The sequence below is a fragment of the Aspergillus fumigatus genome, chromosome 4 (assembly GCF_000002655.1).
Source record: "Aspergillus fumigatus Af293 chromosome 4, whole genome shotgun sequence".
In the NCBI taxonomy this organism is placed as follows: domain Eukaryota; kingdom Fungi; phylum Ascomycota; class Eurotiomycetes; order Eurotiales; family Aspergillaceae; genus Aspergillus; species Aspergillus fumigatus.
This window is the reverse complement of record NC_007197.1, coordinates 2,194,644-2,217,833: the sequence shown is the minus strand read 5'-3', so window position 1 is coordinate 2,217,833 and position 23,190 is coordinate 2,194,644. Positions and strand designations below refer to the sequence as shown.

The following is a 23,190-nucleotide window of genomic DNA, read 5'->3' as shown; positions in this document are numbered from 1 at the left end:
GTGGACTAAGATGCCTAGTACATACACTGGAGCGTCGGCTTTTTGGCCTGGGACGAGTTTATACAATCCCGGTCGGGTTATCTTCATTTATGAACTTCAGATTTCGCTCAAGAAGCGAGTTCGAAAGCATATTTCAAAAAAACTTGTTCCGGGTTTATTAGTTCTGAGCCATCGCGCAAGAAACTATGCACCAGCATTAGAGGTTCTCGACAATTTGCCGCCAGCTGCTCCTCATGGCCTATGGATCGGTGACCGAGAAACTCTGGTGTGCGACCGCTGGCGCTCGGGGTCGGCAATCTACGAAGTAAATGGTTGAAAGCCGTCTGTCATACGGAGATTGAGTTGCTGCATCCTGCACAGGCTTCTTCCACGTTATCATCAGCGGGCTCAGTATGACGGAAAGTGATGTCCTATTGCGCCATTTTCAGAGATCCCCATAGGCTCTGTACTGTACTTCCTGTCAGCCAAGCGTCTCCTGTCAAACACTCATGAAGCGTGATTGGCTGATGGCCCTCAAAAGGACTGTATGAGCTACTATGAATAATCAGCCTAGGGATTGTTGAGCTCGGCAGTTAGGAGATAATCAAACTTGAAACTGAGGGACGGCAACGAAGAACATATCAATGATAGTGAAAACCAAGTGAAATCAAATTGCAGTCAGCTAGAATCATGACTCAATAGGACAAGGTAGGTTCCATCTTCAAAAGTCTCATAATCACCGAAAACAGCAAGTGTGGGGCAGAACCCCCCAAGAAAGAGAAACGCACGCTAAACATCCCACCATGAATGACCTCATGTTGCACCAATCACACGCTTTCTGCCCTGCTGGCGGTGGTGAATTGCGTGATCGCGGGGGTACAGGAGCCTTGCTGTGATTTGCCCATGGATCACTGTAAGAGGACGATCTAGAGGGGTATCATTTGGCTGTTGGCGTTTGGTATGGGGGAGTGGACAACTATTTCTAGCTGATTAACCTCATTGATCCGTTGTCTCTTCCCATTCCATCTCTTGCTCTCTGCTCCATCACCCCAAGCTTACTCTCTATATCTCCATCTACCTTCTCTTCCATACACAGTCACAATGGCCCAGGAACGTGCTGCTCCGTAAGTGTTCCTGAATAGGATTGCTATTCTCAGAACTTTGCATTGTAAGAAACATATACTAACATCCCCTCTCATCCAACAGTCTCCGTCTCGGCTCTACTGCCCCTGACTTCGAAGCTGATACCTCCAATGGTCCTATCTCCTTCCACAAGTTCATTGGCGACAGCTGGGCTATCCTCTTCTCCCACCCTGTTAGTACCTCCGATCTCCCAGATCGCCGCGTGCAAGAATAGCCCAGACGATTGAAAGAAAGAAGGCTGATCTCTAATGGAATAGGATGACTTCACGCCCGTCTGCACCACCGAGCTCGGTGCTTTCGCTAAGCTCGAGCCCGAGTTCGCTGCCCGCAATGTCAAGCTGATTGGTCTTGTAAGCTGGATCCAGGGGTTCCCAAGACATGAATAGGTTCGCTGACATTCCGCTAGAGCGCCAATGGCACCGACTCCCACAAGGCCTGGATCAAGGACATCGACGAGGTCAATGGCTCCAAGCTCACCTTCCCCATCATTGCCGACCCCAGCCGCAAGATTGCCCACCTGTACGATATGGTTGACTACCAGGACACTACCAACGTCGACGAGAAGGGCATCGCTTTCACTATCCGTTCCGTTTTCATTATTGACCCTGCCAAGAAGATCCGTCTGATCATGGCCTACCCCGCCTCCACTGGCCGTAACACCGCCGAGGTTCTCCGTGTGGTTGATGCCCTCCAGACCACCGACAAGCACGGCGTTACCTGCCCCATCAACTGGCTCCCCGGTGACGATGTCATCATTCCCCCTCCAGTCTCCACTGAGGATGCTAAGAAGAAGTTTGGCGAGATCCGTGAGGTCAAGCCGTAAGTTTCGCCAATCCTGGGCGCAACATGAACGAGTCATGCTAATCAAATGATATAGTTACCTGCGCTTCACCACTCTTAAGCAGTGATCTATTACTCGATTCACTTGCCTCCTTGGAGTAGAGAAGCAGCGGCATGAAAAGCTGGAGTTCTACCAAAAGGAAGGGGACATGATGGGCTATGATTTCTACATTTGATACCTCCTTCAAATAACTACATACATTTGCTTATTGAATAAGCTGGTCCATTATACGACAGTATTAATCTTGACGAATCAGTGTGTTTTTATTTGCGTATAGTCACAGGGGTTAGTTCGTATTTCGTGTGCGGTGCCACAGGAAGTGTATTCGACCCATATATTTCCGAAACTCTCATGATAATAAAATACTACATATCCATGCAGGAGATATCTGAGAATCTTGAAATTAAAGAAGTCACATGGCATCAATCTGTCAAATCAATCGAACAAGACAGAACTCTGTAGTCCGTAAATAGACAGAAGCTAATAGTATCCCCACAATGTTCTCCATCCATATCATTGGATCGCAGTGCCTGATTGCCTGGACCATTTGAACGAGCGACCGCTCCGAAGCCCGCACCACACTAAAGTAAGTAGTAGCGTATCACTATCATCAGCCCCCTCTTCCTTCCACATCGCTTCTTTCTGCTGACCAGTTTCCATTCTTATTTCGACTCAAAGTCCCGACCGCAACTGGATAGCATTAATTTCGACCAGCAATCTCGCCAACCTCCAGCTCTGTTTCGAATCCTCGGGGGAGTAAGGGCGGGGAACGACCAGCCCCCGTCCCACTCACTTACCTGCCAGTGCCCGCCCGCCCCTGATCTACGTCAAAAAAAAAGGTCCCGGTGACGATTTGGACGACGACCGATTGTATCTTCCCTCTGCAGATTGACGTTGATTGTCCATTTTCCCCATTCGATCACTGTGACCGGCCGAAGTTTCTTGAAGTGGTACGTGACCTGGTTGTTTTCGCGACTCCATGTACCACGAGCTGGAGATCAGTTGAAATACAAGTTCAACATATCTAATACCGAGGGACCGAAACGAGGAGGACTTTAAAGAGACGAAATCAGGCAGGCCGTCTCGCTAGGAGTTTGTTAAATATGATGTCAAGAAGTCAGTCAAGTTTGGGTTACATGGATACAGGCAGGGATGAACCCTCCACGTCTGGGGCCTCTCCAGGATATCAACAACCGCCATCTACAGCCGGTCCGATCAATCTGTCGGGCCTAGTCTGCAATGTACGCCGGACGACAGGCAGAGAACCACACCCGCTGGTGGGAGCCACCACCACTATCCTCGGCGACAAGCTCTACGTGTTCGGAGGCCGCGTTCTATCGAAGACTCGCCCGCAGCTGACGTCGGATCTGTATGAGCTGGACTTGATCCGGCGGCACTGGACGAAGATCGAAGCCACCGGCGATATCCCCCGCCCGCGATATTTCCACAGCGTATGTGCTCTTGGTGATAATAAGCTGGTCTGTTATGGAGGCATGTCACCTGCCCCGAATGCGTCCAAGGAGTCAGCGAGCAATGGCGCATCAGGGCAGGAAGGGCAGCCGGAAGTTGTGGTCATGTCGGATATACACATCTTCGACGTACCGTCTCGAACGTGGACGAGAGTCCCCGCTACAGACTCGCCTCAGGGTCGATATGCTCATTGCGCGACTATCCTCCCGTCAAGCGCCTTCTTCACCTCCGCTAGTGCTCCACTCTCCGCTATCCACCATAACCCCGCATCGTCCAACCCCCATCAGGGGACTATTGGTGTCGACATAGATGGATTTGGTGGTGCCGAAATGGTAGTGGTAGGAGGGCAGGATAGTTCGAATCACTATATCGAGCAGATCAGTGTATTCAACCTCCGCAGCCTGAAGTGGACGAACACAAGCTCGCTCGGAAGAAGCTGTGGCGCCTATCGTAGTGTTGTTGCTCCGTTGATTGAAATGAAAGTGGCAGACATCGGGTCTGCTGCCGCCGACCGGGAAGCGCAGGAGCCAGTGGAGGAATCGGAGGTGGAAGGCTGTCCCATGCTGATATATTCCAACTACAACTTCCTGGATGTCAAGCTGGAGCTCCAGGTGCGTTTGCCGGATGGTCGCTTGATTGAGAAGCCAATGCACAGTGCAGCGTCGCCGCCGGGCCTGAGATTCCCCAACGGCGGTGTGATCAACGGGCATTTCGTTGTGAGCGGCACCTACTTGACCTCGTCCAAACAGGAGTATGCGCTCTGGGCGCTCGATCTGAAGACTCTCACATGGGGTCGGATCGATGCCGGAGGGTCTGTATTCGGTCATGGCAGCTGGAACCGCGGAGTGCTATGGGCAAGACGGAATACCTTTGTGGTTCTGGGACACCGAAAGCGTAGTCTGGTCGAGGATTACAACCATCGTCGAATCAACTTCTCTCACGTCTGCATGGTCGAGTTGGAGGCCTTCGGGTTGTACAACAATCCATGTAGAACCGCGCCAACTTCCGGGTACATCTCGCACAGTGCACCTTCAGTTCCTGCGTCTCTACAACACAAGTTGACTCAGTTGACGTCGGGTGGAAGGCCGTTCTCACCCGCGTCTGACGAACTGGGCAAACTTGCCCAGTCTCTTCCTGAAATAGCGGACATGGAGCTTCAGGCCGCTGGTGGGGAACGGATCCCCGTCAACTCGCGGATTCTTTCCCGGCGATGGGGCCCTTATTTCATCCAGCTCCTTCGCGAGTCATCCGACACTGGTGTTTCCGATACGGCGACCCTGCGTGGAGCGATCCCGATGTACCCCAGTCGAAACTCAAGCATCACCATTACCCCCTCGATAGGACAAAATAGTTCCTACTCCAGTGCCAGCACCCTTGTCAGCAACCACTCGAACCCTTCCAAGTCTTTGTTATCGAATCTTGAGATACCCTCTGCTCATACCTTACCCCCTACCTCTCGACCGCGTGTTTTGTACCTCCCCCACACATTTCTCACTCTCCGAGTCCTCGTCTACTACCTGTACACCTCGTCGCTCCCACCCGTCGGATCTTCCCTTTGCACGCCCCAAATTCTTTGCTCCCTCCTTCAACTTGCCCGCCCCTACCAGGTAGACGGCCTCCTCGAGGCGACCGTCGAGCGACTCCACCAAATCCTCGATGGTCGTAACGCCGCCGCCGTCTTCAATGCAGCCGCCATGGCCGCCGGCGGCGGGAGAGGCACCGGCTTCACCAGCGGACCCGGCGGCACCCTCGAGGCCTTGAACGGCGCACATGCAGCCGCCAGTGAAATCGCTAACGGTGGCGCCGGCACCAGAACAGGCACCGACGCCTCGCAGAACAGCCATCTCACCTCCGACTCCTCCGACACCGAACACGGCACCACTTCCGCCTTCTCTACCACTAGCGGCAGCGGCGCTGCCAGCGCGCCCTCCTCCCGCGGCATCCCGCTACGCATCAACACCAACCTCTTCGGTCGCAGCCATCACCACACTGACCGCGACCGCGAGGACTCTATCAGCAACGCCAGCACCGCCACCTCCGTGTCGAGCTACGACTACTCAGACTCCGAATTCACCGGTAGCGAGTCGCAGTCGCAGCCCCGTCGACGCCGTGTCCGCCGCGACACGGACGCCCAGCTCCGGCCCCACAGAGAGATCTGGACGGGCGATCTGAGCAGCGTCATCGGCTTGCAGAAACGGGGCCTCCGCGGCCTCATGGAGGGCCGAAGGCTAATGAGAGAACGCAATGCCAAACCCGGAAGCTCGGGTGGTTTGACATCTCTGCCTGCGACCGCTGTAGATCAGAGTGCCGCTTCCGGCGTGTAGATCTGATTGCTTCTACTGTTGTGTTCATTTTTGGTATGTGCGACGATGATTGAGTACAAGTATATAGAATGCATTGTGTTTTTTGCGCCCGCATCTAGATAGCTGGTTTCGTCTCTTCTGTTAACTCTCACTTGACTTGTGACCATTGATAGCAGGTCCGGCCTACTAACGTCTGGATGAGCACGTACAGTGTTAGCTCCCGCTCCGCTTGAACAGGAAATGCATTATAATCCTAACCTTCTATCACCTAACGATGTCAATTGCATGCTAGAAATGAATATGAACATAGAGCTTCGAATGAGACAGCCTCCGCCAACCCTCCATGTAAGCCTCAGGAACAGGAAAATACAATACAAGATTTTGTGCTGAATCATCAATAATGAGGATGAAAGACAAAGACAGACATCACTGCCTTGAAAAGGACGTTCGTGAACTCGAAAGAATCCACGCTTCCCAGAGGAAAATCTGTTCTCGCTTGACTGCGACGCCATCGTCTCCAAGGTCGTCGACTGTCAGAGTGCGGAGCTTTTGCATGGTCGCCTTTGGTATTGATCTCCTCGATGTGCCTCGCGGAGCTAATGACATGTAGTCATCGTCAAAAGTGACTGGCTGGGGAGGGCCAGAGGGCAGATGAGACACGAGGGAGAGCGCTGGAATGGCCTCTATCATACCAAGCCCCGCGCCGCTGCCGTTACTATGCCTGCTACTGCTACCGTTCGTGTGGTCGGCGGATTGTGTTCGTCTGACATAATCGATGTCGTGCAGGTCTATACGTTCCAATTGCTCCATCTCTTCGCGGAGGCAGGCTAACACGTCCCGCCAGCGTCCGTCTCGAAGGTGCACATTGATGAGCCTGATGTCGCGAATCTGTAGCTTGTGTTGAAGGAATATTGTGATGATGTCGTCTGCTTCCAGGCACCAACCCTGCAGGCTGACAGTTTGAAGCCGTTTCCATTGGACGCGATAAAGCATCTGTTTTAGTGGGAGAAATACAGATCCATTGCCAGGAACTCCGAAATGGACAGCAGTCAGATTTCGAGCCGCCTGGAAGAAATCATAGAAGACGCTAGACACGTTTGACATTGTAGTGGCCATCCCAGTGTACGACTGGAAGTTGATATCCAGGCTCAGCAATCGTGCTCCCAAGGCGGAGAAAATCATGGGGGGAGTCTGTAGTAGCTTGATCATGGAATCGGAACTCATTTGGGGCCCAACAAAGCGAATGGAGGTACAATTTGATTCCAGGAGAGAAATCGCCAGATTTGTCACTGCTCGAGTGCAAGCGGGCTCCCATTCCAGCATGGCAGATCTCTCCATCGAGCCTCTTTGATTGTGTCCCATCAATAGTTCATCCGCCTCGTCTTGTAATCTCAGTAGTTTGACCTGCTGAAGACCCGAAAACGACGCTATTGCACGCCGCAGCAAGAGAAGATCCTGGTTTTCCTGAATGATCTGTTGTTGGTCCTGCAACCGATGCTTGATTGTGTTGAATAGTGGAGGATCCGTCTTTTCTATTTCAGTCAAGATCAACGGCCAGCCTGGAAATCATCAGCATCCTTCAACAATCATTGGCGTCGAGGAATCTCCAGTTATTGTACCGTTTTCTGTATAGAATGGTCGCACCATGTAAGTGAAATACCTCACATGACAGGCGAGTTGCATAGTCAAGAAATCTTCCAATCGTCCAAATTCATTCCGTGAAAATCGCAGGACAAATCGACGGAATTTGGTTGGAGCTCCGATTCGCCTGAATCGCTTGCACACAAGCCTGAACCGATCCAAGTCGGACTTCTCCCCATACAAATGAAGGTGCGCATCCCCAGTGCATTGCGGCTCACGCTGATAGAACGTCTGAGATGCTCTTTTCATCGGAGTATCCAACTCCAGGAGGAACGAGAGGATTTCACTTAGCAATTCGTCCGCCAAGTCGTAAATATGTCGCGCGTGGTTCATGCTGTTCGCACAAGGAGAAAGCCGCATATTTAACTGCTGTGACCAGTTGCAGTGACACGGAAATCAAGCCTAGTACAAGATGAGTTGCAAGCAGCTGCGTGACTTGCTCAACAACGCGTGAAGGGTCAGCATGGGGATCGATTTGGGTATATATAAGGCAATTAGAGTAGACTCCAAGATCAAGGAAAAGGAAGGACCAGAGAGAAAGACGCCAACAATAAAAAGAAAAAAATGGGAAAAAAAAAAAGAAAACAATCCAGACGACAAGGGAAAGAATGCATGCCTCTCTTGCAGTGTCAGTCTTGTCTAGCCTGGAGGGCAGACAGACGCCGCAGATGCCACTGCGTGCATGCAGCAAGTCGACATGTCTGACGAGGGTTAGAGCAATCCACCCGGACTACCAGCCCGTTCGACTGGGATCATCGTCAACAACAGTGACAAATATGATGGACCTCTACCCTGCATGCCCGTCTGCCATCAAGATTTCCCGGTTCTCAAGGACGACTGGATATTGGTTCACCAACTGGCACACACCAGTCACATGATTGAAAGAGCATGCGGTTATCCAGCGCGAACCTGCAGAACATTTGGCAGAGACAGAGGACGAGTGGCTGGGAGTTCAGAGGAAGACCAGATGAGCTGGCAGGACTAAAAGGAGTCCAAGAGGGGAAGTCGAAGACGGAAGTGCTCATAAGAATGATGATTGATCCGATGATGCGACAGAAGAAACAGCCGGCCGAGTCAGGACCTCTGCTAATGCCGTCGTCGCCCTTAGTCCAACTCAGTGCTGCAGACGCCCACCCCGCCCCTGGGGAGCAGAAAACGAATCACCGTGCTATCAGCTGCAGGTCTGGGTTGTTTCTGTGACCGGTGGGATAATCAGCGTGACGGTTCTCTGCATTTTATTAGTCCTGGAAGCGCGTCAAAGAGTAACACCATGGGCTGAATTCATGCAGAACTGGGACAATGCCATTACTGTCCTCCCTAACCGTCCTGACTGACCCGCTGCACCTCGCTTCAGAAAACAAGAGGGAAAGAATCCATATCAGCCACTCGATTTCCGTAGGGAAATAAGTCTCTCGCGTTTTGAGTCTTTCCTTTGGAATCCCTCTATCATGCTACAGAATGATTCAGGGAGAGATGTCTTCGAACAACCAGGACGTCTGTTCCTTTTTTTATCCGGTAAGCATGGGGGGAGGCACTAGGGCAGCTAAGGTAGGCACTCGGCCACTCAAGACACCTTCCGAGCCATCTTGATCAGAAATGTCGGGTGCTAATCTACGAAATTCCGGTTTCCAGTCTAACAGCGCTGCAATTCGTCATTTGTCCTTCGGAGCGTCCTCGTCTCTGAAGGTCTTGGAAGCAGAATATTCAGTCCAAGTAGGTTCTCAGAGCCTGGCTGATTAACAGAACTAATCTAGTTACTGAGCCGTGGCCATTTCCATACGACGTCGTCTGATATCTGTACTGCTTATTTTCGACGCAAAGCTTTCGCCATCCGTTGTGGGAACCTCCCCAGAATGTAGGACATCTATCTCGAAGACATCGAGGCTTTTCCACCCCTTCTTCGCTCGCTCATCATTGACAGCTGCGCCTCCCGAGCGAGTTTCCGCAGACACCACGAGAGCATCGATGCTTTCATCGGTGATCGTCGGTCCAAACGGGTCCGTGATTTGTACCAATTTCAGCGTCAAGCCGCAACGGACCTTCATTAGCACATAATGGCCATTGGGCCCCGGCTGTGATACCCGCTCAATGCGCGGCGCACTTTCGTTTGGACGGCTGAAATCCATAATCGCCAAAAGGAAGGACGAGGTGCTTTGACATCGGTCATCCCAGCTCTCCAGAAATTCAGCATACTTTTTGTTCTTCAACAATGCATCTCCGGTAACGCCCACAGTCAGATATCGCTCAGGGATCGGATCGAACTCTTCCACGGGCTCCAGAGCCAACGCAGTGGCAGTGAGGAGAAGCTTATGTCCAATATGGAAGTGATCAAACGTGCCCCCTACGGCCACTGAATAATGCGGCGATTGAGCCTTAACTTCGGGGACTATCAATGTCCTGGGAGAGGGCCAGTCGGGCTGATTTGAGAGTGCATGCAAAGAACCAGCGTTCGGGTCTTTGTTTTTTGAGTAGATGCTATCAAACGCTGTTGCGAGTTGTTGACCTGCTTTGTTTTCAGGATAGTAGATCCAGTCCCATAGACGCGCAGAATTCGCCAGCGAATGCAAATCGAGGATCGGTCCATGTCGTGGAGCCTGACGATCCTCTGCCGAGGTCGTTGGAAAATCAATGAATATTACCCGAGCATCGATGCCACCAGGGGCATCCAGCTCAATGCTGTGCTCCGCGCTGACGATTCCAATCAGCCTGTAGATATTTGCCAAGTAATGCTGAAGGCTTGGGAAAATTTTCGCCCGAGGTTGAGAGCTTCGTGAAACCAGACCTGGTATGGAAATAGCGATGTCTAGAATTGCAATGCTATTAACGCCATTAAGCGTCTTGCAGAGCTTGGAAAAAACAGTAGACAAGGTCGGTTCATAAGCACCCTTGAATTGCTCAAACTTTACAGCCGGGGGAGGAGGGAGAAGCAGGAGAGCTGCAATCTCCTGTGGACCATCATCGGAAGCCATTCTGAAGGGAATTGCGGGAGGGGGAGAGACGAGGGGAAGATCGCAAAAGGAAGACGGAGATAGCGGGACAGATGATGCACGCTGGGGGATTATATATGCTGAGAAGTTCAACTGAGCATTTTGGAATAGACTCCTCGGACCAGCGAATAACAAAGAACTAGAAGACAGTTACGCAAATCCTATGTTACATCCGACCAGGAGAAGTATGGCCGTCGGTTATGTTCATTTGAGAGAGTCAACTCATCTCATCATCACGGCTGACTCAGCAGCACGAGACTCCTCCGGCGACTCTGGCGTGTCTCATCCTTGACCTGTTGCTGCCCAGTCGTTGCCATTCGGCTTTTCTTTACGGTCCTTGGGGGTTTCTTCGTAAACTCCATGATGTGCTTGTGAAACACCACTAAGGTGATCCCATACTGCAACACATAGGCTTGGTGCGGTCGGAGCTCCATACTCCTACCTGTACATGTCTCTCTCTCTCTCCCTCTCTTCACGGTAAAGTCATCTACTTACCATGCCCTCAGAACTAGTCACCGGTGAGAACCTAGCGGGAGCTTTGGTTGCAGCGCAAGAACGTTACGTACCGAGAAAGACGTTTCACGGATTCCTCAACGAGTGAGCAGCAGCAGCACCATGTCGAACCCCGCGCAACCCTACGAACCCTCTCGACGGACGACCGTCTATAGCCGCCAGCCAGAGGAGCTTCATATCCCGTCCGGGCCCCAGGCCAGTTCAAATATGCAGCGCCAATCGATGTCTCACGAATTATCGCCAACTACTGAGCCCCCAATGAACAATCTCCCTTCCATTAATGTCCAGCCTTCGAGCGCCAAACCAAGCCACTACGCGGCCGGTACCAGTAGTGGCAGCGGTGCTCTCCCAGGAGCACTCCAACCAGGGAACGTGAACCGTCCTCCAGCAGTGTCTATGAACACAGCGCCTTCTGCGCTCCCAACGCTTACCCAACTGTCTACCCAGCTGCAACCGCAGGCATCGCAACAGCCACAACAACAGCAGCCACCGACGACCCCTCGTTCGGGCATGGTCAATTCGCACGGCCATTCCAGATCCAGTCCTTCGAACCTCGAGCAACCCAAATATAGATCGCACGGAGGGACGGAGAATTCCAGATATGGATCATCACCCGGTGCGGGTTTCCAGCCTCATACTCCGCAAGGAGCGAAATACTCCCCGCTTGGGTTGGCCGATATACGTCCGTCGGGAGATCTTCTGAGCGACGCACTCCACAGTCCGAGCATGCCCCCAATTAATGGAGATACTCAGGTTCCAACGAATAGCAACTATATCGCCCCTTGGCCCGTATATGCAATGGATTGGTGTAAATGGCCAATTTCAGGAAGCCCGGGCTCCTTTGGCGGCAAGATCGCACTAGGAAGCTACTTGGAAGATAACCACAACTATGTAGGGACATGTTCTATATGCTTCGTTTTGTATTCATTCACATGCTGACATGGGTCTAGATACAAATCATTGATACCCATTTGACACAACCAGACCCGGATACACCAGATCTCGCGCCTGGAGACATGAAAATAGAGTATGTCAAAACCGCCGAAGCCACACATTCTTATCCCGTCACGAGAATCCTCTGGGAGCCGCCCTCGTCCCAGAAGCAATCGACGGACCTACTCGCGACATCCGGCGACCACCTACGACTGTGGTCACTACCCACTACCCAGCCCTTGCATAGCTCTAACTCGATCACACGTCCTGCAAATCAGCGGGATCCCCCGGCTGCCAAGCTTTCTCCCTTAGCATTGCTATCAAATTCAAAGTCTCCCGAACATACTGCCCCTATCACCTCTCTCGATTGGAATACGATCTCTCCCAGCTTGATCATCACCTCGAGTATCGACACAACATGCACAATTTGGGACATTCCTACGCTCACAGCCAAAACACAGCTGATTGCGCACGACAAGGAGGTATATGACGTTCGATTCTGTGCGAACAGCGTCGACGTCTTTGTTAGCTGCGGCGCTGATGGTAGTGTGCGCATGTTTGATTTGCGCAGCCTGGAGCACAGCACGATCATCTACGAGCCGACTGAGAAGAATGACAAATGTATTTCGCCCACATTCTCCTGCTTTTGAGTCTTGCTGACACGAGCCTTCTCTAGTAATGAGCCCTGGAAACGGTAGCCCTTCAGCTCCGTCCAATTCTATCTGGCCCCCGCCACTTTTACGTATCGCAGGTGTGTCCTTTTAGTTGCATGCATGGCCAGACATAGTCTAACGCAGTTGCAGCATCACCACATGATGCTCACCTCCTAGCAACATTTTCTCAAGACTCCAACATCGTCCGTGTACTCGATGTTCGGCAGCCTGGCCAAGCCATCCTCGAGCTCAAAGGCCACTCCGCACCCATCAACTGTGTCGATTGGTCCCCCAACAGACGGGGTGTCCTCGCCTCCGGCGCAGACGACTGCTTTGTCCTCCTGTGGGATCTAATCAACCAGCACAATGCCGCGCCTGTGGCCCCCGTCGTGCACAATCCAGGCACACCATCAACCACCTCCGAACGAGGGCCCGCTGCGGCCTGGCAATGCGATTATGAAGTCTCGAACCTTAGCTGGTCTCCCCAAGGGGGGACGACCAGCTCTGGTCACCCGAGGGATTGGTTAGGAGTCTGTGGTGGCCGAGGCGTGTGGGGAGTTGCATTATGAGATGGAGACGGATGAAACGATTTTTTTGCTTCTAGACAACTTCTACTTATTCCCCTTTGGTTCCTTTTTTCCCCCCCTTACTTTCTCATCATTCTTGAGTCTTGGTTTGCCTTGCTAATCATTCTGTCCGACGGGTGATGAAAAATGAAGACATGCATGCCGGTATATGAAGCGAACTGGACGAGTGATGATTGAACGATTAACTGTATTGAATCAGAGAAAACCTACAGTGCTTGACTGTAACAGGATGAGCGCTCATGCGAGGCGAGATTGAACAATGAGGGTATATAGAGATTCCTCCAATCTAAAGTCTATTTACTCCTACTCCAGGTAGGTAATGTTAATATGTACAGCGCAAGGGGAAAAGCAGACCACGCGGTCCGGGAATTGAAAATGCAACAGTCGATGAGTGGCTCGAGTGCAAAGACAGCATTTATGTGCTAGCGAATATGTGCGTTCGGCGTTGAATTTTGCTGCCCGGTCATCTTGACAAGCACTTTATCCTCCACCCACCGGGCGAATTTGACGCTAGGGATGTCGACTGCGCGCCAGAAGACGTCGCCCGCCCAGAGGGAAACGGGCAAGCAAATGAGCCACCCGATGAGAAAACCCAGGCAGTACTGGAAATCGGTCTGCTTGCCGGTGATTTTCCAGATATTCGGCATAAGCGAGTAGCCCAGGGAATGCAGGATAGGTCCGTGTACGATGTAAAAGGCAAAGGAGATTTTGCCTAGATATTGCGACAGTCGGTTAACAAAAAGTTTCTGGATATCCTTGGAGTGATTTATGCTGAAGACAATCAGGACTGCACCGAGCGTCTGCGGAAAGCGGTGGGGTTCGGGGTAGGTCTTGGGGGTGATTTTCCACGTCCACATGTAGAATGGGGTCCATTTGTAGCCTGTGTTCGGAGCGGAGCCGAGATAGAGGCCGAAGATGAAGAGGGCAATCCAGAATTTGCGGCTTGAGAGGCGGGAGAGGGTGGACCGGCCGCGATGCACAGGCTTTTCGTCTACGGATGGGCGCTCCCATGTACCGTTGATCAGATCGGCTTCAGCCATGAGCATGCCGGACAGGAACAGGACGACGTCCCACCGACCCCAGCGCATACAGAACCAGACTAGGCCGCTAACGAGGGAGAGGCGAGCAACAGCTGTAACGCGCGAGGTTGCGATGATGGTGAGGAAGAGGACAATCGAGCACCGGAACTCCACTGGAATTGTCCACAGGTGCGGGTTGTAATAGTTGTAGTATAGCGCCCAGTTCCAGGGGTCCATGAGGTGCACCACCGTGAGGTACATGTCCCAGAACTGCTTCGTAAAGGACTTCATCAGCGGAGGATGCTGCTCGTTCGTGCCGAGTATGGTCTGTCCTTCATTGAGGACTTTCAGCGAATAGTTGTAGACGCCGAGACGCACGGCAATAAAGACCAGAACGATACCGACAATAGAAGGGATGTACAGCCGGAGACCGCGACGAAAGGTCGAGGACGCCAAAGTAGCCAGTGTTTGCTCCCAGGAGCGAGTACGGATCATCTTCAGAGGCTTGTAGGATAGCACATATCCCGATATCACAAAGAAGATAGCAACCATGATGTGGCCGGAGACCAGGAGGTGAATGATAGGAAGATGAAGGATCCCGTAGTTCTCGTTATTGAAACCCCATCCCACTGCGACTTTCCATGTGTAGGTGAAGAGAAAATGAAAATTGAAGACCAGCAGACAGGCCCAGCCTCTCAAGCCATCCAGCGCCGCGATCGCATGGAGTTTTGTGGGCTGGGGAGGCTCCCCACCCACCAAGTGTTGCAGATAGCTCGGTGTGAGCGCGATGCCCAATCTTTTAAGCCAACGATCTAAATATTCCTGCCAGTGATTTGAGACGTGCTGTACGTGCGAAGACAGCCGATCCGGACGTGTGAGCACACGGGAGGGGGTGTAGTCGGATAGATTCGTCCAGTTGAAGGACGACTTGCTTCCATATGGGCCTGACTCCAGGTCATCGAGGGGAATATCATGAATCGCAGGAGAAGGCCGTGTGTCCTTGTCAATGAGCAACATATCTTGAGGATGATGTTTGTGTCAGGTACGAGTTTGTGCGAAGACGTTGGGGAGAGCCAGTGCGTTATACAGAGGTGGGCCTGGTGTAAACGGGGTCTGATTGCGCAATCAGATCGACAAGGAGATTCAAAACGATCCAGTCGTTTGAAATAATCGGAAACAATGTTCGAACCCAGCCGTTCGCTTTAAGATATTCAAAAGTACGCGATAATGGGTATATTCGAAGTGCAGACGTGTTCTTTCAAAAGTCCATCAACCGACAATGCGCCAAAGCAAACAGGTAGACAATCTGAGGACAGAATCTCAATGGTTAGAATGGTCGCATGATCTTTGAATTTCGAAAATCGAGAGTCTCTCACCTATTGTGTATCACCGATATAACATGAGAAAAAAAAAGAAAGATAGCTAGGGGGGAAAGGAATGACTGAGTATAGAGAGTGTGTGTGTGATTGATGGCAAAGGAGGAGTTGGAATAGAGGAGTGAGGAGGAAGAGGATAAATAAATCGGACGCAGCCCTGTTTGTTCCCGTCGTCAACTGGCGCCGGTCACCAATCCTGTCTGTATCTCCTCGACAAAACATCCATCTGTGGTATTCTTGAGTGTATGATGTTTTTGACTATGCATCAATATCTGTCCGACTTCTTTTTCTTGTAGAATTTAGCTAGTATCCATCACCTTGTGGAGGCTCACTCGAATTGGCGCTGTATCATAGCTCTACTAATCACCTCAGTGTGAACCATGGTGAACACACGCAGAACGAAGGCATGGATTTCCTGTGCATTGATAGAATCTTCGTGGACATCTTCAAGCATGCTCAAAGAGAATCAATTAGCGATAAAGTACTTAGAAGATGTCAGAGCTCTCGTTGTTCATCGCTCTCTCAGCACTATCGACCAAACCAGCCAAACTTTTCGGCTTCTCCAAATTCTCTCCGTCCCATCCACTCCATCTCCATCTCTATCTCCGTCGCCATCGCATATTTGCTGTCTGAACTCATCCCTATTCTCCAGTCGAACCGTCCCTACGAAAGAAGCCAGAGAGTCATTCTTTTACTTGTTTTCGTATCCCCCTGTCAATTCCTCTTTTCTCCCCTCCTTTCCTTTCGAGCGAATACAAAGGACAGTGGCCCCTCGACGCATCCGATTGCGACGTCGGAACCTCTGTTTTTCTTTGTTTATAAAGCTTTTTAATCTGGATGTCTTAGCTTGGTCATTTTATCTTCTTTATTTGCCCTGTCCTCGCCTCAGTGACTTCTAGTGAATAGTGCCCATAATGGATTTGCGCACGATCATGAATAGCGATGCCACTGGCACCTCTGATGCTGCCCCTGCTCCGTCGCAACAATCGCTTTCTCGAACCGAATCCGTGTATCCTCCACGTCAACCGCAAAATGTCACCGCATCGCCCTCGTCCTCGTCGTCCTCCCATCCTCCTGGATCCCAACAACAGCCGCCTCCATTGCAGAGGCCTCATGCGTCTCCAGAGCGATCGTCTTCCTATGGCTCAATACAATCGCCCTTCCAGTATCATTCGGCTTCTGCGCTGAGTGCCGGTGCGCAATCCCAACGAGGCCAGAGTCCGCCCCCTCCAGCTCCTCCATTTGCTTCCTCCGGCTCGCGTGACTCCTATTCTGCGTCCGCCAGTTATAACACGGCTGCATCGTTGGCCTCTCCATACACCCCGCAACCCGCGAGTTCCACAGGTCCTTTCCCAGAGCAGCAACAGCAGCAGTCGTATTTCGCGCAGCAGCGATCCCAGTCCATCCAGTCTGTCCTCTCCCCTCCACCCGCGACCAACCACTCATTCCCACCCAGAGACAGTCCTTCCTCAGCTGCTTCGCAGTCGCATCCGTCACAACTGTTCTCACCCCCTGCGCATGGGTCGTTGCCTGGGACTCCGCGAGCATCCGCTACCACATCACTACCGCGTCAAACAACGCCGTCCACGCGTCCCCAATCCTCCGGTCATGACTCCCAATCACACCATGGCTCAAGCCCTTGGGTTGGCCCGGATTCTCAAGTCCACATGTCTCCAACTTCGATGCCAAGAGCTTCGCGTCAGGATTCAAGACACCGGGAGCTGACCCCTCGACAATTTCCTCCGAGAGTTGACAGGCGAGCATCAGATGAAAGCGTGAGCCCCAAGACTGCCTATCCTGCAGCATCCCGACAAGGAAGCGTGACCTCAACCTCCGAGCAGAGGTTTGCAGCGCAGAGCAGCCGCGTTGGGGACGGCGAAACGAGAGAGAACTCCGCAGCGTCTATTATGAATATGTCGCAATCGTCGGTTGCTCCTGGGGACGCTCGTACTGCGCCTACAACATCTCGAATAAACAGCTCGCCTTCATCCCAGTCGTTCAAGCCCAACGAATCCCTCACTGGAGACGCATTTCCGACCAAGATGGATGTTCCTCCTGATTTCAGACCCGATTCGAGTGACCGTCCTGCGAAGCGGAGAAGAAGACGATATATTGAGCCCCCAATCTTCGCTCAGCGGTCTGTTCGCACTAAAGGACGATGCCCGATGATTCCAAACCCACTCCCACCGATTCCCAAACATCTCAGAGACTCGCCCCAGAATCCATTCGAAGCACGTCGACAGTCAACACCTTCACAAGCGCCAGCCGCTACAGTCGCGCCTTCGACCGCCGCGACAGCTGTGACCAAGTCGGAACCACCACCTGTGAACGGCCCTCCAGCGGCCCGGTTACCCCCGACCCCGGCCGCTTCGGCTCTCCCAGTAGGAAGCTTAGGTCCATGGGAGCCCTCGATCACCGGGTTCATACCTCACGAGGAAATTACCAAGTTGGTGTGCGACTTTTTGTTCCAACACGTAGTGCTCAGGAACGATGCTACTGCTGCACCCGCCGGCACAGCTGCGGCGGGTCAGGGGGCCATCATCGAGGTGGAAGCTAAGTTGGGGCACATTATTGACATGGATCGTGGCGAGAGACTCAGCCTCCCAATCTTGACAGAAAGCGTCATTAACAAGGAAAACCCTCGTTTTCGGACCGCATTCGAAAGTTCGATGACGCTTGTGAGTTTCCCATTTTTTTTTTTTTTTTTGGTCTACCCTGAGCCACTTAATTAACAAGCCATGCAGTCACAACATCGGGCAATGAACAACTTTCTCAACGAAGCTGTGAAAGCATCTATGCCCCAAACAAATCAAGGTCGAATTCCCCTGTCCTACGCTCACAAGAAAGAGCGAGACACCTTCTATGAAATTTCCCCATCCGAGCTTCCGCCAGTCATCAGACAGAACCTCAATCCCCGTCACAAACCAAAGGTCCGCGTCACAGTCGATCAGCGCACTGGCGAGGTCCTCGCTAAGATCGTCAAATGCCGCATTGCAGACATGGACGTGCACAGTCCGCGCACAAGCGTCGATTGGCGAGTCAGCGTTAACCTCGAAATGAGCTACGACGGCGACGTCAGTCACCTTCCAATGGTAGACAGCCGAGGCGGCCGCGGTGGAGACAGAAGCAAAGACCGCATGAGCTACAGACATTTGGCGTACCAGATCGACCTTACTCAGGTTGCCAAGTCAGAAGTAAGCCATTTTTTCCAACGACCCCCCCCCCCCTTCCAAATTTAGAACCCCTGTTTTGACGATGACCCAGCCCCCTAGCAAAGGCGACTTCGAACACGAACTCGAGATCGAGGCCTCCGCTGCTGAGATCCGCCGTCAGGGCCAGCTAGCCATGGCCGGTGACCCGCAGAATCAATACGAAGATTTGGTCAAAGGATTTGTGGATAACATCCGCGTGCTGGCGCGTGCGGTGCCGCCGCCTTCTTGATATTCCATGCCAAGTCGGCAGGAAAACCACGTATCATCGCTACTCCACCCTCTCTCCGTTCCAGGTAGAAGAAATACAGACTACTACTAGTACTTCTCTTCCTCCTCGGATGGAATTGCCTTAACCTTCTCGATTGTGTTAGTATATATCCCTTCTTCGGTTATTTTGAATGGTCAGGTCGATGAGTGACGGATAGAGCCTGAAATCGTGACATGATATGACTGATATGACATGTCGCATAGTATTGCGTTTGCAACTTCATTCACGACCGGCATATGGATCCAAGCCCATACAGCTGATTACAATCCATCTTGAAGTTTGGCAAGGTGTACATGATATTGAGTCCGCCCTGTATATGTCTAGAATTGCAACGATCAAAGTATGAAATAAACCGACTGACCACGCATTATACACTGTCCATCTGTATTTGAAAAGAGATAAGTAAAAAAACCGGCAACGTAAAATACATTTCAAAATATTCGCCTTTTTTGTGCGCTGAAAGCATGCTCTAAGGGCTGGGTGTTCCTTCGTCGTAACGAGGCCCGCCATCCTCACCATCCCCATATGCTCCTGCGCCCGGGGTCGCTGCCGCACCACCCATCGCCGGCGTGGGTGCATCGTACGGACGACCTGAGAGGCCGCCGGGGGTCGGTGCGTTGAACACCCCCGGTGTCGGGGCGCTGTCAGCCCAGGCTCCAGGCGTAGGTGCCGAGGCCCCGGGGGTTGGTGCGGTATATGCCCCTGGGGTGGGAGCAGAATAGGCCCCACCTGGATTGGGAGCGTCGTAGCCGCGAGAATCTCTATTCCCGCTTCCTGCCGAGGAACTCGCAGACCAGGCCGGCGTGCGGCCGCCAGCGTTCGCTCCGCCCCAAGCTGGCGTTCGTGAGCCTGCCGCAAATGCATCAAAGCCACTCGATCCGGAGCCGGAGTCATAAGGTGTTCGTGCGCCAGCGTTCCAGGCTGGTGTGCGTGAGCCAGCGCCTCCATATGCGGTTCGACTTCCATCGTAGGGGTTCGATGTGCGCGATCCGTCCATCTTCCATGCTGGGGTGCGAGAACCGCTGATGCCTGCCCAAGCAGGTGCTAAATACCAGTTAGTCACAGTCCTATCCATTTATGAACGGCATTAAAATAAATACTTACTTCGAGCCGAGGATGCACCGCCCCAAGCAGGCGTTCTGGATGAATCCGCCGCTGCCATAGGAGTGCGTCCGCCTGACCATCCGGATGGCGGCGCTGCGGAAGCACCATATGGGACACGCTGTCCTCCCTTTCGAGACATATCCAGCGTTTGGCCGGTGACAGGGTCCTTGACGATGAGTACGTCCTTAGGGATCGTCACCAGTTTATTTCTCGAGTGAAGCTCCACACGTGCTTGTACATCTGTCGAATCCTTCACAATACCCACTAGACCCTTGTACGGCCCCTTGCGCACTTGAACAGTCTTGCCAATCAGCCGGTCATGGCCGAAACTTTTGGGAGGACCCATTGAAGCACCAGGAATGCCGCTTCTCATCAAAGCCGGATTCATCTTGGTGAGATCAGGCCCGGTGGATCTGCCACCCTTGGCCGACACAGTGACAACGTTGGTCGTACGGACCACAACGATACCTGAATTCTCTGCCTGTGCTTTGTTGTGCAAGAACAGGAACGAGCGGTAAATGTGAAGAATGACGCCGCTCCTCTGGTCTCCATACAATTCCCGCACAGTATCGCCAATTCGGATTTCAGCACCATTGCGATCAGTAGCCACCGCGTCCCGACGAGGCGTGATTTTATTTGCGATCTGTGACGGAAGAACGGTGCGGATAGACCCGTTCTGGTCTAGAACCCTCAACGACTCACGATCGACTTTGACAACGCAAGCAACAGTGGAGGCACTGGACGAGATCAGCGAACAAAGAACATACTAACCCGGTACGAGAGAACTTACTCTAGTTGAACGAGGTCGTGCACATCAAACATGCCCAACTTCCCATCGACGCCAGTCTCGGCAGAGAGCCTGAGATCCTTGCTGAAGACAGTGATTTCCTGCATGCTCATATCACTGAGCAGTGTCACAGTATCGTCTTTAACCTGTACCACCATACCCAGCTCATCCTGGTATCGACTGCCGCCAATGACTTTGACATGGTCACCTTCCCTAAAGCGCTTGCGAAGAGATTTGACTGGAGCTTCAATCATCTGACCGGCCAGTTCACCTTCAGTTACCTGCAAGGTAACAATGTCTCCACGGGTCGACGTGGTGCGACCGACCAAGCCCTGCTGCTCGCCTCGGAACACCTCGACTGGGTCACCTGGAAGATATGATTCCTCGGCCGTCGAGTTTTTGAGCGTCTCCGCAAGTGACGCGAGATCCAAGTTGGAGGTACCGTCATCAGAGCCTCGAGCGAACATAGTAACCTCCTCGAGACGGGGGTTGACGTTCTTTGTGATAAGATGCTGTACCTTCATGTCCTTGATCAAGAAACCGTCGATATACGTCTCACCCAGGTAACTCCACGACTTTCCGCCCAGGCCAGACGTAGCTGACAAGTACTTTCCATGTCTTTTCTTCGCTTCAGCCTCGCTGAACAGCCGCTGAGGAGGCCGAGGACCTCCCGAAGCCATGCCAGGTCGTTTCCTCTTGATGTCGACTACAGGAGCTCCACTGTCCTCGTTCAAGCCATAATCCAACCGCGGGACCAAGCGTACTGTAACATCCAAGCCGTTTGTGTCCACTTCTTCAATCTGGGCCAGATCACCCTGGTATTTGCCGCGCTTGATGCGAACCCATCCGCCAGGGTTAAGCTCCTCGGATTTCTGAACTCGAAGTAGATCGGGCATCTCTCGAACGGGAACCAGGATCATCTTTGTCCGTGGATAAACGTTTGACATATCTTCCAGAGCCTCCATCACATCAGCCTGTCTGCGCGCTTCGACGTAGATATAACCGCTCATGGCACCCCCACGCTCAAACGCAGAAATGATCCTGATGGGTTTCCGAGAGCCGGGCGGCCGCTCTTCGATCCGTTTCTGAATCGCAAAGACGACCTCCCGCTCCTTGCCAGCTTTGCAACGGACACCCCAGATACTGGGATCATCGACACTGGGAAGAAGTAGCCGCTTGGGCACGACGACGGCATCGGTGGCGGCGGCGCGATTTCGACCATAACGTTCTTTGAGCAACTGCGCCTGCTTCTCAGCATCCATACTCGCCTCGAGCTCACGCTGGCGATCGAGTTGTCGGTGCCGGCGGTCGTCTGTATCCGCGCCAGCGGGGAGCGCATCCAGATCGTCCGGGTGCATCTCTGCGCCAAACTCCATTTCATCCTCCTCATCTTCAGCCTCGTCCTCTTCTTCGTCGACACCAGCCTCCGTATCGATGAAATTATGCACACCGCCCAATCTCTTCCTTCGTTTTCTCGGACGGCCCTAATTGTAAGACAGCCAAGATTAGAACTGCCATCAGCTCGGTAAGGAAGCTACTTCACTTACCGATGAGACATCTTGCTCATCTTCGTCTTCATCTTCATCTTCGTCGTCCTCATCCTCCTCCTCCTCCTCCCCCTCCTCCTCGTCATCCTCGTCATCCTCGTCATTTTCACCTTCTTCCTCGTCTTCCCCCTCGTCTCTCTCGCCGCCAGCGTCAGCCTCATCGGCATCAATGTCTTCCTTTACGTCATCTTCGCTCCCCTCTCGGTCGGCTCTCTCAGGCTTAACATCGGCATGGTCGTCGTCTTCCTCTTCCTCGTTGATACGGCCGCGACTCGTAGACTATTGCAAAGTGTGTAAGCATTTGTACCAATCCCAGCCAGTCGACCTATTAGACACGCACCTGTGGCTTGACATCCTCTTCGTCAGAGTCTTCCGCAGGCGCGGGATTGAAGTCATCGTCTTCTTCTTCGGACCCAAAGTCCTCGTTCAGAAAATTCCGTGACATGTTTTAAGTTGTGGCGCGAATGTGTTGTGTAACGAGGTGACGGTTCTGGTAAATGAGAGCCCCGTGAACTGATCTCTGAGATCGAGAATAATAACACAAGGGCGCACCAATCCTCTTCCAGGCCAGACGACGCGATTCCGCAATCGAGCTCGAGGTAGAAGGAAGGGTGGGAAAAGGTTCAAAGAGCAAACAGTTGCTACCGGGGGATATCAACTGGTTTAGATAGACAGTAGCCTAGCTGTCAGCCGGAAAAAGAGAACGTCTGGACGAGGTTCAAGGTACTCCGGACGAGAAGGACAATGATCAAAAGATCAGGGCGTCCAAGTTGGCCAGACAGTCGAGCGGCAACTTCTCCGTTCGATCGCCGACTCCGCGACCCCGA

At 52.5% G+C, this 23,190-nt stretch overlaps 8 protein-coding genes across 8 annotated transcripts; 4 read left to right on the top strand and 4 right to left on the bottom strand.

The window, feature by feature from the left end:
• Nucleotides 1–895: 895 nt before the first annotated feature.
• On the top strand, nucleotides 896–2,357 carry prx1 (peroxiredoxin). Its single transcript, XM_746876.2, has 5 exons — nucleotides 896–1,103; nucleotides 1,186–1,294; nucleotides 1,380–1,472; nucleotides 1,529–1,941; nucleotides 2,000–2,357. Exons 1-5 carry the CDS (start codon nucleotides 1,081–1,083, stop codon nucleotides 2,028–2,030), a joined length of 669 nt encoding a protein of 222 aa, XP_751969.2. The 5' UTR covers nucleotides 896–1,080; the 3' UTR covers nucleotides 2,031–2,357.
• Nucleotides 2,358–3,066: 709 nt separating this feature from the next.
• Nucleotides 3,067–5,757, top strand: AFUA_4G08570 (putative regulatory protein Ral2; the record flags this gene model as incomplete). Its single annotated transcript, XM_746877.1, has 1 exon — nucleotides 3,067–5,757. The coding sequence occupies one exon, from the start codon at nucleotides 3,067–3,069 to the stop codon at nucleotides 5,755–5,757; it is 2,691 nt and encodes an 896-aa protein (XP_751970.1).
• Nucleotides 5,758–6,162: 405 nt separating this feature from the next.
• AFUA_4G08560 (F-box domain protein) lies at nucleotides 6,163–7,710 on the bottom strand (the record flags this gene model as incomplete). The annotated part of the gene is made up of 2 exons (XM_746878.1): nucleotides 6,163–7,295; nucleotides 7,356–7,710. The coding sequence occupies 2 exons, from the start codon at nucleotides 7,708–7,710 to the stop codon at nucleotides 6,163–6,165; spliced, it is 1,488 nt and encodes a 495-aa protein (XP_751971.1).
• A 381-nt stretch (nucleotides 7,711–8,091) lies between these two features.
• AFUA_4G08550 (putative pantetheine-phosphate adenylyltransferase) lies at nucleotides 8,092–10,555 on the bottom strand. Its single transcript, XM_746879.2, has one exon. It carries the CDS (start codon nucleotides 10,344–10,346, stop codon nucleotides 9,132–9,134), a length of 1,215 nt encoding a protein of 404 aa, XP_751972.1. The 5' UTR covers nucleotides 10,347–10,555; the 3' UTR covers nucleotides 8,092–9,131.
• A 120-nt stretch (nucleotides 10,556–10,675) lies between these two features.
• Nucleotides 10,676–13,032, top strand: AFUA_4G08530 (uncharacterized protein; the record flags this gene model as incomplete). The annotated part of the gene is made up of 5 exons (XM_077804604.1): nucleotides 10,676–10,814; nucleotides 10,871–11,768; nucleotides 11,828–12,431; nucleotides 12,487–12,561; nucleotides 12,614–13,032. The coding sequence occupies exons 2-5, from the start codon at nucleotides 10,980–10,982 to the stop codon at nucleotides 13,030–13,032; spliced, it is 1,887 nt and encodes a 628-aa protein (XP_077660750.1). The 5' UTR covers nucleotides 10,676–10,814; nucleotides 10,871–10,979.
• Nucleotides 13,033–13,472: 440 nt separating this feature from the next.
• AFUA_4G08520 (acyltransferase family protein) lies at nucleotides 13,473–15,598 on the bottom strand (the record flags this gene model as incomplete). The annotated part of the gene is made up of 2 exons (XM_746881.2): nucleotides 15,446–15,598; nucleotides 13,473–15,375 (listed from the first exon to the last, which is right to left on the bottom strand). The coding sequence occupies exon 2, from the start codon at nucleotides 15,084–15,086 to the stop codon at nucleotides 13,473–13,475; it is 1,614 nt and encodes a 537-aa protein (XP_751974.1). The 5' UTR covers nucleotides 15,087–15,375; nucleotides 15,446–15,598.
• A 400-nt stretch (nucleotides 15,599–15,998) lies between these two features.
• triA (uncharacterized protein) lies at nucleotides 15,999–19,023 on the top strand. Its single transcript, XM_077804603.1, has 3 exons — nucleotides 15,999–16,853; nucleotides 16,902–18,123; nucleotides 18,190–19,023. Exons 1-3 carry the CDS (start codon nucleotides 16,360–16,362, stop codon nucleotides 18,682–18,684), a joined length of 2,211 nt encoding a protein of 736 aa, XP_077660749.1. The 5' UTR covers nucleotides 15,999–16,359; the 3' UTR covers nucleotides 18,685–19,023.
• A 371-nt stretch (nucleotides 19,024–19,394) lies between these two features.
• spt5 (transcription elongation factor spt5) lies at nucleotides 19,395–22,808 on the bottom strand (the record flags this gene model as incomplete). Its single annotated transcript, XM_746883.1, has 5 exons — nucleotides 19,395–19,969; nucleotides 20,030–20,766; nucleotides 20,820–22,300; nucleotides 22,364–22,642; nucleotides 22,704–22,808. 5 exons carry the CDS (start codon nucleotides 22,806–22,808, stop codon nucleotides 19,395–19,397), a joined length of 3,177 nt encoding a protein of 1,058 aa, XP_751976.1.
• Between the last annotated feature and the right edge of the window lie 382 nt (nucleotides 22,809–23,190).